Source organism: Quercus suber, unplaced genomic scaffold (genome assembly GCF_002906115.3).
Source record: "Quercus suber isolate HL8 unplaced genomic scaffold, Cork oak 2.0 scaffold_168, whole genome shotgun sequence".
NCBI lineage: Eukaryota > Viridiplantae > Streptophyta > Magnoliopsida > Fagales > Fagaceae > Quercus > Quercus suber.
Window position 1 is genome coordinate 1,206,598 of NW_027069628.1, and position 13,872 is coordinate 1,220,469.

At 37.9% G+C, this 13,872-nt stretch overlaps 1 protein-coding gene across 1 annotated transcript; it reads left to right on the forward strand.

Moving 5' to 3' along the window:
- The first annotated feature begins 270 nt into the window (after nucleotides 1-270).
- On the forward strand, nucleotides 271-714 carry LOC111987512 (RING-H2 finger protein ATL70). The gene has a single exon (XM_024019232.1). The coding sequence runs from the start codon at nucleotides 271-273 to the stop codon at nucleotides 712-714; it is 444 nt and encodes a 147-aa protein (XP_023875000.1).
- The last annotated feature ends 13,158 nt before the right edge of the window (nucleotides 715-13,872 follow it).

The following is a 13,872-nucleotide window of genomic DNA, read 5'->3' on the forward strand; positions in this document are numbered from 1 at the left end:
TCTTCTAATTAATCTGAAGGGAAAAAAGAACCTCAAACGAATAACTACTCCCACACTTTTCTTCTCTTGGTCTCTTGAAAAGCTATACTATTGAAAATCTTTAGATGGTGCCCCAAAGGTTGTAGACAATAAGCAGATGAAAAACTCGTGAGCTTGGTAGCTCAAGCTACGTCTCTCTCTCTCTCTCTCTCACTCTCTCTCTCTCTGATATCACTTCCTTCATTAACAACTCGATGACCTAACGCATACCTGATACCCCTCATTAAAAAAATGGATGATGATGTGACTCTCGGGCTTCTTTGCCTTGGCGTTTTTTCGTTGCCCATAATCATTTTCGTGGGTCTCCATTTTTGCACCCTCATGTGTATGCCAGAAGTAATTGCTAGCTCACCTAACCAAAGGGCTCCTCAGGACCAACGCTTAAATGGCATGGAACGAGGCCTTGATGAAGCCACTGTCCGTAGCTATCCGAAACTTCTCTACTCCCAGTTCAAGATCCAAAATGGCAACTCAGTTGGTTCCTCCTGTTCGGTATGCTTGGCTGACTACAAAGACACTGACATGTTGAGGATGTTACCTGCTTGTGCTCACGTCTTTCATGCCAAGTGTGTTGACCCTTGGTTACGAATGCATGCTTCGTGTCCCATATGTCGAAAATCACCACTCCGAACTCCTGTTGCTGAGGAGCCCCCCTTGACGGCTTCACAACATTGACAACATAAACAAAGGTAGGGTTTTGAAATTCAAACCATTTTAGTTGTTTATGTAAATAATTTTGGAAATATTACAATGAATAAACAAGTTTGATAAAACAATTATATCCCAAATAATCAACAAGAAAAAGAAAAAGAGTTTAGGAACAATCTTACTTTGCTATAGAATCATGCAAATGTATCATTTTTAGAGGCCGATTCATGTTAGCCGGAGTAGAACTTGGTGCGATTTTTGTTCAGGCTGAACAACCCCCAAGATCATATTATAGCATCGACTTTTTTTATTGGATGCACTTCTACACAGAGATTCAAGACCAACCTTTTGAAATATGTCTTTCATTTTGATCTTGATTGAGCAATAAATGCTAATTGAACAAGAGAAATGAGTTTGGCCATGCAACAAAATAATAATTTTGAGGTGGAGCTCTTTGATAGGAAAAATAATTTTAGTCTTTGGCAAAGCACTATCAAAGACGTCTTGGTGTAGCAAGAATTGAAGGAGGAGTTGCTTGGAAAGTCAAAGAATTTTTTGCCACTATATATATCTGATGGTGACAGTGAAGAATTTTAGATGAAAGCAGTGAGTATTATCGGTTTAAGTCTTGCTCATGAGGTAAAGTATTGGGTGTTGAGTAAGACTTCTCCCCAAGAGTTATGGAAAAAGTTAGAGAAAATTTATATGTCAAAGTTGTTGTTATTGTCTTGAGAAGAGCCTTTAACGGTACCAATGTAAGAAGTTGAAAGATGATTTAGAAGAGTTCAAGAAAAGGCGTGATAGTCATGAAAAAGGCTACGAATGCAACAGTTTGGATTATATTGAAGATGAAGATTGTGGTGATCTTCGTATGGTTAACGAAGGTTTGTATTCTATTGAAAATTCATGGGTTTTGGATTCCGCGTGATGCTTTCATTTGTGTTGGAATAGAGATTGGTTTGACATCTACAAGACTTGTGATGAAGGATTGTTACGTTGGCTAATAATATCGAATGCAAATTAAGTTGTGGAAATAGGCATAATAAAACTTAGATTTTTTTATGGAACTGTGAAGACCTTGGATAATGTTAGACATGTATCCAAGCTTGGAAGAAATTTGATATCATTAGGCTGACCGGATTCTTTGGGTTATTGATATTTTGCAAGAGAAGGAATTATGGAAGTTACTAAAGTTGCTTTGGTGGTGATGAAAGGAAAGAAAGCACTCAAGAATTTGTACTAGTTGATTGGAGAGATTGTCAAAGGTGGAATGTCTAGTGGAGTAAAAGGAAAAGAGAAGCATTTGGGTGGGACACCACAAAGGAAAGATAATAATGGATTTAAGAAAGTAAGATTTGTGGAGAATGTGACTGACATGGTTGTGAAGCCAAGTTCAAGTATGGTTGTAGAGACAAGCTCAAGTGAAAAGTTCAAGCATTGTTTGAACTCAATTGCGGGTATGTCTTGTTGAAAACGAGGTGGAGCACCCCTACTCATAAACGACGTGCAAAGGTAGTACCCAAAGGGGTACTAGTGAAGACAACTCATTGGCTGGAGGTGGAGATTTAGTGAGCCAGCCCATGATTGAAGAAGGTTAGAGAATTCCTCATTGGTTTTGGAATCCCACATTGGTTAGAAGAATGATAAGGAAGTGCAACAATTATGTTAAAATAGTAAGGAGGTGTGTCATCCCTTATTATAGAAGTGGGTGGTATAACTTTGTTGTATATGTGAGAGTTAGGAGCAAAGCTATGGCTTGTGAGAGAGATAAAGACTAGCCTTTCCTTTGGATGTATTGGGGTTTTGGATTGGTTTATGTTTGAGAGTTTTTGTAAGAATTTGTGTTGTTGTAATCCTTATTTAATAATGGCGAATTTTTGCTGGTGTTGCCCGTGAAGGTAGGCTAGGAGTTAGCCTAACCATGTTAATTTTTGTTGTGCTTGCTATTATATTATTTTGCAGTGTATTTTTCAAGGTGCAATAGGAGCTTCAATATTAGCTGACTTTGGCTATTTACATGGAATCAAGATTCTCTTAATCCTACGCGGATTTGTTAAGGAAGTCCTATTTTATTAAGTTTTGGTCTCCAGGGCAAGCCAATTTGGACTACATGGTTATAATTTTATTTGACACAATTTCTAATTTTGTATGCTACGGCTACATAATTAACTAAATAAAAATTCCTTTGTCTTGATATGTGCTAGTGTTAATTGTGGGTCTAATTGAGTCTTTGAGTGTATTTGGACTTTGGCTTTTGACATAATAAGTTTGTTCCACTATTTTATTTTATTGATAATTTAATATATATAATGGAAGATGGAGAATTTGAATCCTGAAAATCTTTGATGGAAACACTAGGAAATTGAGTTACAAGGCTCTTGATGTCCCACTATTGTAATCTAGAATCTCTTTATCACTACTCATAAACTCTTGCTAGACCACGTAAATCTTTATGTGTCGTTTGGTACAGGGTAATATTTTAGAATTCCTAGAAATATTTAAAAATTTCCATATTTGGTTGTAAATCATGCTAGGAAATCAGATGCTAGGGGAATCTGGATTCTCCCCTTAAACCCCTCTCAGTAAGAATGTGGATTCCTTTTAAAACAAGTGAGAATTCAGATTCCCAAGCTTAAAGGAAATTGTATTTTTTATAAATTGACAATTTTAACAATTTTTTTAAAATGACTTGGTAGTACACATTCAAATCTAAGGATAGAATGAGAAAAATAAATAATTCATTTAAGATTCCTGGAAATAAATCAAACATAGAAATAGCTACATTCTTAGGAATGTAGATTCCCCCGTACCAAACGCCACATTAGTATTTCTTTTCTTGTATGTTTTGTATTGTCTCTTTTTTTCTTTTAGTTTCTTTCATTCACAAGTTCATAATAATGTTCACAATCAATCTTGTGTAGCACAATATAGAGGCCATTTCCCTAACATGAGGGAAACATGCATATAGAAGATGATTTAAATTAATTGGTCATAAATAATCTTACTGAAACCACTAACTTGATCAAGGATTTTCAATGTCATTTTGTGTGACACTATCGATTTCCCATGGTGAATATCTATAAAGAATGTAATTAAGTAGTTGACTTTATGGCTTACACGGATTAATTGGTTTCTTTTTCAAATTTAAACCTTTTGTCTTTATCATTGTAAGATTTATATCAAGGCATTTGTATTCGACCTTTTCGAAGGTATTTGTTTTGATAGTTGTGGGACAAAGCTGTTAACACTCTACAGATGGTTATCCCATAGATGCTAAACTCTTGAACTTGGAAGCGCAAGCTACATCTCTCCCTCTCTCTCTCTCTCTCTCTCTCAGATATAACTTCGATGAGCTAATTAACGCATAATATTCATCATAAAAGACATGGGTGGGGCTGTGACTGGTTTTCTTCTCTTCGTTGGAGTTGCTATGTTGCCCACAATCATTATCCTAGTTTTCTATATCTGCTCTGTCATGTTTATTCCAGCAGAAACTATCAACCCATCTCACCAGCAAAGGGTTGCCAACCCATCTCACAGAAGGGCTCACAAAAGGGCTTCCACAACCACAATCACTAGTGAAATTTTGTATTTGTATGCCACGGCTAGAGAATTAACTAAATAGAAAGTGTTGTGTGCTAGTGTTAATTCATAATTGTGTGAGGAGCTGATTGTATTTGGACTATGGGTTTTGTGAAAATAACTTTGTACTACTATTGTAATCTCCTTAATTTTTTAGTATATTTGGACTTCGGGTTTTGTGAAAGTTGCTTTGTACTATTATTGTAATCTCCTTAACTTTATAATTAATTTTCCCTTTCATCACTACTCATAAAATATTGCTAAACCATCTAAATCTTTAGCGTTTCTTTTGTTGTGTGTTTTTTTCTTTTTAGTTTCATTCATTTCACAAGTTCATAATAATGGTCACAATCAATCTTGTGTGGTGTTATATAGAATCCATTTCCCGGACATGAGGAAAACATATAGAAGCTGATTCAAAATGGTCATAGATTGTTGTTCCTAGGAACATAAACTAATAAATAAAATAAATTACATAATATTCAAGCTTATGATTTAAATAATAATATTTCACATAATTAGATTTCAACTTAAAACAGAAATTAAACTAGGAGATATTATCTCGTTAGTGCTTAAAGTACATCTCATAATATGATGAACAAATTACCATTAATTCCATGAGTTTTAGGTGCTAGTCTCTTGAAATGATACGCACCACCTATGGAGTGTTCCGATGTATAGTAAACTAGCAATTATGTGTGTTGCCTCTGAAATACAACAAGCCTAGCCACCCACTGTATATCCTTACAGATCTACACAATTTGTAGAATCAGACTCTCTCAATAGTACTTTTTTTTAAATCCTAAATAAAGTGTAGTGAAGATATATTTATTTTTTCTCAAAAGAAAAAGAAATTGACTGAGCAAGTATTTTAAGAGTTTGTTGTTACATGATAAGTCTAAAACCAGAAAAAAGAAAAAAGAAAAAAAACTTTTTCTCTAGTTGCCTTTTTTGGCTAGATATAGAAATCTATTTAAAGTAAAGAATTCAGGCAAATTAAAAACACGTTTAATGAGATATATGTTAAAAAAAAAATTTCTCATGTTTATTTCTTTAATTCTTTGACTAATCAAATTATAAAAAGGAAATGTAATTTAGGAGGTGTACATTACACAATTAAGGCACGAAAAAATGCATATGTGGATGGATTTGGACCTTACACGTGGAACGATTGTGAGCAAAGGAAGAGGAAGCATTAGCTAAAAGATTATATTCCTGGCTCGTGCCAAAGGTGTGACTGCCTTGGGAAGGAAGTAAGATATGTACCTGGCATAATACTTAAGCACTCATAAAAGAGAGATAGTGGCTTTCTAAGGCCAGTAACTATGAAGACACCTTTGATTGGTTGAATGCATGTTGGACCACTTCAGAGAAACGTGTATCACTCACGGTACTCCTAATGTCCATCTCAACACCCAGGGCTTGTCTCCCAAGCCATGGCAAAGTCACCTACCCACGGGTCCTAGTGCCACGTTGGTATAATTCATATTCTCTAGTCAGTAGATAATATCATGGCTGTGAAAAAGTCCAAAATAAGGAAAAGATGACTTGACGCCTGTCTTTGTACTCAGCCATATTCCTCAGATTAGAAGAGGAAAATGTAGCTGTATTTTGAGGGTAAGAACCTAAGGAGATATTTGAGAAAAGAGAGTAGAAAGTTGATAAGATAGAAGACAAAGTCTCTCTTTAAGGAAGAACGCCCTTATTGCACAAAAGATACATCTTTTCTTCATATAATACAAATCTGAGTAGAGTGTTCTTGCTTAAATCATGGTTTTTTTATCCCTTCACTAGGGTTTTCCACGTACATCTTATGTCCTTTTCTCTTTCTCATTATCACTTTCTTCTTCTCTAACATGTGTCATGTCAAAACCAGCATTTTTGTCATTTTAGAAGCTTTTTAATGTAAATGTACTGTTAGATAACTTATTTTATTCCTACAAATAAGCTCAAATCAAACTTGCACGTACATTTTTGGCGACTCCGCTAGGGATCTCTGGTTACTTCATTTTTTTGTGTGTTTTTGTTGGGTTGTATACCTTTGTTTTGCTGCAACTTTCTCCATGCCTCCGAGGAAGGAAGCTATGAGGGTATTAACTGGTGTGGGTGAAAACCATCGGTTAAAGCCAAGTGTAGACCACATGTCCATGCACTTCGAAGGCACTGGGTCCTCTGGTGAGGCTGGTCATCTAGAGAACAGGAGCATCATGGTTGCCATTGAAGACCTTTAGCTTTCTCAAGTTCCTATGTGAGTAGAGCTCTAGTCTCTGCGTTAGGAGACAGCCATACCTCAAGCCCCCCAAGGTGGTTAAGGTCTACAAGGATCTCATTTTTTGATCAAGGAAGATATTTCTGCTATCTTGTTTGAAGCCAAGAAGATGGAGAGTGCTGTTTACGTTGATACCAGACCTCTTTATCCAGAAGAGATAGTTGGAAAGCCTTATCCTATTAATTACACTCCTCCTATCTTTCCCAAGTATGATTGCATGACAAGGAATGCTAGAGAGCACATCAGGTGGTATGTAAATGTGTTGATAGCTCACTCCCATGACCATGAGTTGAGACTCAGGGAGTTCTCTAAGTCATTAGAAGGTTCGGCTTTTACTTAGTACACTAGCCATGCACTAGGATTAGTTCTGAGTTGGAATGACTTGGCAACACAGTTCATGAAAAAGTTCTTTACTTTAGAGGGAAAGCTCACATTATCAGATCTACAACATGAAAAGCAAAGGGTGTATGAAGGGTTGTTGGAGTACATTCGCTGGTTTAGAGACCTTTCCTTGCTGTGCTATGACCCTGTAGAGGAGGAAAGCCTCGTGGATGTTTGTATTGTAGGTATGATGTATAACTGTCGACCTTATCTAAAGAATCTCCAAATTTTCAGCTTTACAAGGCTTGTAGAGGCTTTGAGAAGAACAAGTGTGTCTGTGAGGAAACTTTCAAAAGGTTCGACTTCATAAGTTGTGAGTATGCCTAAACAACCTTGGAGTAGAGAAGGCAAGAAGGTGGAAGTCTCATTAGCCGAAGAGCCTAAGAAAGTAGTCAAAGGTAAGAAAAGGGAGAGAGGTGGTATTTCTCCTCATTTTATAGTTTCCACTAAAGAGTTATATAGCATCCTAGAAGTTTGGCTAAGAGATGGTGTAGTGGTGTTGCTTGAATACAAGCATGAACCAATAGAGGAAGAAAAGAAAAATCTACTTTACTGTAGGTATCATAAGAGATGTGGCCACCATACCATGGATTGTTATGCTTTGAGAAACATCTTCCATGATAGGGTCCAAGGGAGATTTGGTTATCAAGGCTGGGAAGAGGGCTGACCTAAGGATGCATAGATGACGGGTGGCAATGACTTCTTCATAGGTCATGAAGATCCCATGGAAGAAGAAGCGAAGAATATGGCTAGCAGTAGCTCAGCACCTCCACCCTTGTTAGATGAAGAAATGGTAATGAGAATTTAGCAAGAAGATAAGATACATTCCTTTCTTGAAGGAATATATCTTAGGCCATTGGTAGGAGAGAGGCAACTCAAGTTTTGACCAGGGTGATAGAAATGAATCACGAAGTAGCAGCGGTTGAACGAAGTTTGATGCAAGTGGCATACCAAGAAGCAAAGGACCCAGTCAACTTTTCTAGTAAAGATCTAGCCAATGGAGTTGTTGATGGCGACAGACCTTTATATCTTACTGCCTTTTTGGGAGCATCTCAAATTATAAGGGCCTTGGTAGACACTGGCGCATCCACCGATATCCTGCCTCTCCTAACATTTGATGCCTTGGGTATTTCGAGGGACAGGATCATCCCAGAGCCACTTCAAGTAGCAGGAATAGGGTCCTTATAGCAGAATACCCTAGGGCATGTGTCTTTGGATCTTAGGGTTAGGCAATTCGAGCACTCACTCTCATGCATGTAATGGAGGGAAATACGTCTTATCATCTCATTTTAGGCCATCCATGGCTAAAGGCATATAAGGTTGTGGCTTCCATATATCACCAATGTGTGAAGGCCGTTTGGAGGAATAGGCAAGTGGTTATTGAAGCCACTAGGATGCCTTTTGATAGAGCCGAGCTCCATTTTACTGAGGCAGCTTTGTATCAAGAGTATGAGCCTGAGGGTGAAAACAAAATTCTTTCTTTTAACCCCATTACTTTGCAAAGGGAGGAAAAAGATGCTGGCGAATTTGTAGTGCTAGAAAGACCTTCTAAGATACAAAGAACCACTAGGCTTGATGGCAAGGTGGTAAATGAGTTTTGACGGTTAAAGGAGGGGGATGAGAAGGATGGCAAGCCTAATTACCCCAATCTGATGCAACAGACAAAGGAAGTTCATATAGTTGAGCGGCTTGTGAAAGAAGCTCCGAGTACATGAATGATGATGTTAAAAATGTACAGGAAGAACTTATTGTGATTGATTTGAATGATGGAGAAGGAGGTGAGAGGTTGGTGAAGATTAGCAAAAGTTTGTCTAAAGAAGAAAGAAAGAAGTTGGTAACCTAGTTGAGGGAATTCAAGGATGTTTTTTCTTGGAGTTACCAAGAGATGCCAGGTCTAAGTTCGAGCCTAGTAATGCATAAGTTAAAGGTGGATCCTAACATTAAGCCTATGAAATAACCACCAAGGAAATACCGTTTGGATATCAAGGAGAAGATAAAAACTGAGGTGAATAAGCTTTTAAAGGCATATTTCATTGAGGAGATTGAATATCCAAGTTGGTTAGCCAACATAGTTCTTGTAAAGAAAAAAGGCAGTCAGATAAGAATTTGCGTGGATTTCCGAGATCTCAATAAATCTTGTCCTAAGGATGAATTCCTACTTCCCAATGTTGATATTTTGGTAGACGCAATAGTTGGGCATGAACATTTTTCCTTCATGGATGACTATAGTGGGTATAATCTTTGTGGAGCCAGGACATGCCCCGAAAACTACTTTCAGGACACCTTTTAGTAATTACTTTTATAAGGTGATGCCTTTTGGGTTGAAAAATGCAGGCGCTACCTACCAAAGGAATATGACTTTGATCTTTGGTTATATGCTTCATAAGCAGGTAGAAGATTATGTTGATGATCTTGTGGTGAAGGTAAAGAATCCTTTTGAGCACTTGTTGCATTTGAGGCAAATCTTTGAGAGATGCATGGAGTATAACTTGAGGATGAACCCTTCTAAATGTGCCTTTGGGGTATCTTCAGTGAAATTCTTGGGATTTCCTGTTTATCACAGAGGTATTGATTTGGACCTCACAAAGGCCAAAGCAATAACTAACCTTAGTCCCCCTACAACTTTGAAGGAGTTAAGAAGTTTTGTGGGAAAAGTTTCTTATCTAAGAAGGTTTATCCTGGGTCTAGTTGAAATCCTGAAGCCTTTCATAGAGTAGACTAAGAAGGGAGTGAATTTTGTATGGTGTGATCAATGCCAAAATGTTTAAGAAAATTCAGATGATATTGGTGGACCCTTACAAAATGGTTGCCTCTTTACCTGGCAAACCTCTTTTGCTGTACGTAGTTAACACAGAGCAGTCCTTGGAAGCGTTGTTAGCTCAGGATCAAAGATGGATGGAAAAGCTAGTGTATTATATTAGCAGGCTTATGAAGGGACCAGAGTTGAGATATTCAACTGTTGAGAAAGTATGTTTATCTTTAGCCTTTGCTATGTCAAACTTTAATCATTACTTTTTAGGGCATTGTGTATAGTTGGTGACTAAGAGTAATCCTGTGAAGTACCTCTTAACCCGCCTTCAATTGTCGGGGAGAATGACGTAGTGGGCCATCTTGACGTTGTGTCTTGATATCAAATGCATAAGACCAACTACCATCANGGGGGATATGAGTGGTATTAAAGTCACCTGAGGAGGAGCACACATTTGCTTACAAGCTGCATTTCCCCTGCTCTAATAATGAAGTTGAATATGAAGCCTTATTGGTGGGGGTGAAGGTTTCCAAAAGATTAAGCATAAAAGGTTAAAGGTATTTGGTGATTCTGAGCTGGTGATAAAGCAAGTTGAAGGAGTGTATGGAGTAAAAAATTATAGTCTGGCTGCTTATAGGGCTGTGGTTTAGAGGATTATAAAACACTTTACTTCCATAGAATACAAAGTGGTTAGCAGGAATGAGAACAAGCTTACTGACTCATTAACTACCTTAGCCACTAAGTCTGTGTTAAAGAAGGAGAAAATGACACTTCAAGTGGAGAAATAACTTGGTTTGCTTCAGGATAAATTTTGTCTCCCTCAAGATTGGCGAGAACCCTTGTTGAAGGCAATGGCTCAGGGAAAGTACATTGGGTTGGAGTTACTAGCGAATATGAAGACAAAAAAGACTGACATTGTTGCACATGTTGCACTATGATATTTGTGGTATGGACCTTAATGTCGGTCTATAGAAGGCTGTAGAGGCTAGGGATCTTTTGGCCAAAAATGGCTAATGATGCTAAGGAAGAGCAAAGGAATTGCAAGACTTGTTTTGTCATTCCCCTAGATCAAGCAGAAGTTCTTAATGGCGTGTTGTTGGAAGAAGGTTGGCAAGATCCGTACTTGAGATACCTTTTACAAGGTGTACTACTTGCTGATCGAGTAAAAAGAGAAGAGTTGAAGAAATATGTGACAAAGTTCAAAACAGTGGATGGGAAGTTATTCAAGAGAAACTTTCAAGGAAGGCGGATAATATGTATTCCCATTAAAGAAGTTAATGGCGTTCTTTCAAACTTGCATGAATGAGGGCCAGTAGGCCACTCGAGTGGGAGAAAGCTATGGCAAATGGCTTTACACTAGGGATACTACTAGCCTACAATGCAAAAGGATGCTCAAGAATTTGTTAAGAAGTGTCAAGAATGCCAAAGGTGAGAGGATGAAATACACACCAGCCATTAAAGTCTTCCTCTAATGATGGCTCCATATCCTTTCCACAACTGGGGGCTAGATTTTATAGGACCTATAAACCCCCCATTTAAAGGATGTACATGGATATTGGTAGCTACTAAGCTATTTACCAAGTGGGTAGAAGTTATGGCTATGAAGAAGTAAATAGGTAGCTCAGTGGCTAATTTCTTAAAGGAGAATATAATATGTCATTTTTGGGTACCCATCAAAATTATTTTTGACAATTGCCCACCATTCTCGAACAAGGATGTGCGTCGTGTAACAGAATGGTACTCCATTTCTCACATGACATGGACACCTTATCATCCCAAAGGAAATGGTCAAGCTGAGGCCTCTAACAAAAACTTACTGAAGATATTGGGAAAAATGACTAAGGAGAATGGAAAGGGATGGAAAGAGGAGCTTTCTACAACTCTGTGAGCTCATAGAACAGCTAAATCACAAGCTACAGGAGCTTCACCCTTTTCTCTAGTCTATGGCAAGAAGGGTGTCATCCCAATAGATTTAGTAAGGCTAGCAGTGAAGTTAGCAGAGATTGCAGCGATACCCAGATAAGATAATTTGGAAATTATTGAAGAAAAACGTGATAATGCTGCCACTCATAACCGTCTCTATCAAGTTAATATGAAGGCTATGCATGAAGACCGAGTTAAGGAAAGGAAGTTTCAAATGGGAGAACTTGTTTGGAAAAGTGCCCCTTATGTATGAGGAGTGGCTGGAGGTGTTAAACACAAGTTTTCTAAAAAATGGGAAGGACCTTATACAGTGAAAGAAGCACATCCAATAGGAAATTATTGGTTAAAAGATCAGGCAGGTATAAAGGCATATAGCCCCATTAGCGGAGCTCACCACAATGATTATACTATTATAAACAAAGTCTTCTATTTAGTTATGACATGTTATATTGTTCATAATATGCATGCAAAATCTATATAGCATAGCTGAATAAAGCATAATGTAGTTTATAATACAACCACATGGCCTTTCAAGACCATGAAAATATTACAACTTGAAAATCAGATAATGTTTGTGAGAGAACTAATGTTTTCAAGAAAGAAGTTTGGATCGCCTAGAGCTCCTAGCTCACCTTCTAACTTCTTGATCTCTTTCTTCAAAGAGTTACATTCTATGGTGACACCTTCTAATTGAGCCTGAAGGGCAGAACTTGCTTTTGCTAGGATGTTAATTTCGCTTGAAGCTTGTTGATAGATTCTTGGAGCTAAGTGATTAAAGTGTTGCGTACCTGTAGGGTTGATTCTATTTCCTTTGCTTTGTTGATATAAGAGTTTTATTTAATTCTCAACTCTCGAAGTGAGGACAAGAAAGCATGAATAGAGGGTCCTGCCTTCTTTAAGTCCCTAAATGCAGTGACCTGCTTCTTTAACCAACCAATATTGACACTTAGGCCCTCGGCCTCACTCAATGTGGAAAGGAAATCATTGAGGAGAAGAGCCAGACAATCCTCTTTATCCTTTGATTGCAGTTGGGATATGATAGACCCAATTTGCTATAAGAGAAAGCCCCTAAGTGACAAGGTCCATTTGCTGGTGTCCTTCGTGATTTCGGGATATTTTGAGAACAATTAAGAACAAGTTGCTCACAAATTAGGAGAAACCAATGAGAGCAGTGGATTAGATTCTGTTTAGGAGCTTTCACTCTCCTAATCTTTGGAAGTAGCTTCAGCTATATCTTCTTTCTCCTGAGGATTTTTGGCATACACTTGATTTGAATCCTCTCTTTTAGCATTAGATTCTGTTTCCTCATCAGAAGTGATTTCCTGTACAGAACCCTCTAGGGTTGGAGAAGTGACTTTTGCTTTAGGTTGAGCCTGGGAAACAGATTTTGTCACCTGTCAAAAGTCAAAAAGGGAGAAAGGAGGAGAAGTTACTTGTGCCGTTGATCAAGAGGAGATATTACAAGAGTTAACCCCTATAGAGAAGAAGATGAACCTTAGGCTTCTTGATAGAAGGGGTTTTTGCATTCTTCTTTCTTTTAGTGCTTGAAGGTTTGGCTTTGAAAATGAGCTTTAAGGTCAAATCACCTTGAAAAATAAGTGGGACATCCACCTGCTGGGCACCACTTTCCTAAAAGTTCCTAACATGTTCCCTAATGTCGAACCACCAGGACTTGAACTTCGGTGAAGGTAGTCTAGTTCTGGTGGGGGAAGTAAAAGGAGTTTTAGGACTTGTTACTAGTATCTTAATAAGGTTTTGTCTTTTAAAGGCTAAGGAGGCCACTACAATAGGTAAAGCTAAAGTAGAGAAGTGTCCTAGTGTCTTGGTCAAGACCAAATTGGCGGGCAAACCTATGGGGATTGTAAGCTTGAGTCTTATACTCATCTTGAAAGTGTGCTTGGAGATGAGAGGGAAAATCACATGCAACAAAGGAAAGTCCTTCCTCAAACTAGGGGGTATCTCTGTAATGAGAAATAGGAGTACTTTCTAAAGAAGTGAACAGTGGGTGAAGTCCACCCTTTAAGGCAGAGTAGGGTCTAGTTGTCTAGTCAGTGGGGTCATCTAACCATATTTGTAAGAGCTTAACACCTTAGGGATAGGGGCATAATTTCTAAAGTGTTTTTCATAACCATATTTATAAAAAAGCAACGGGTACAAAGCTTTCTACCTGAAATCTACCCCATGAGCGTTGCAAGTCAAGAGAGATGTGATCTAAATAAGAATATAAAGTTCCTAGAAAATAAGGGGCAAGGGGAAAGGAATGTCCTTCGGCTAGTTTGAC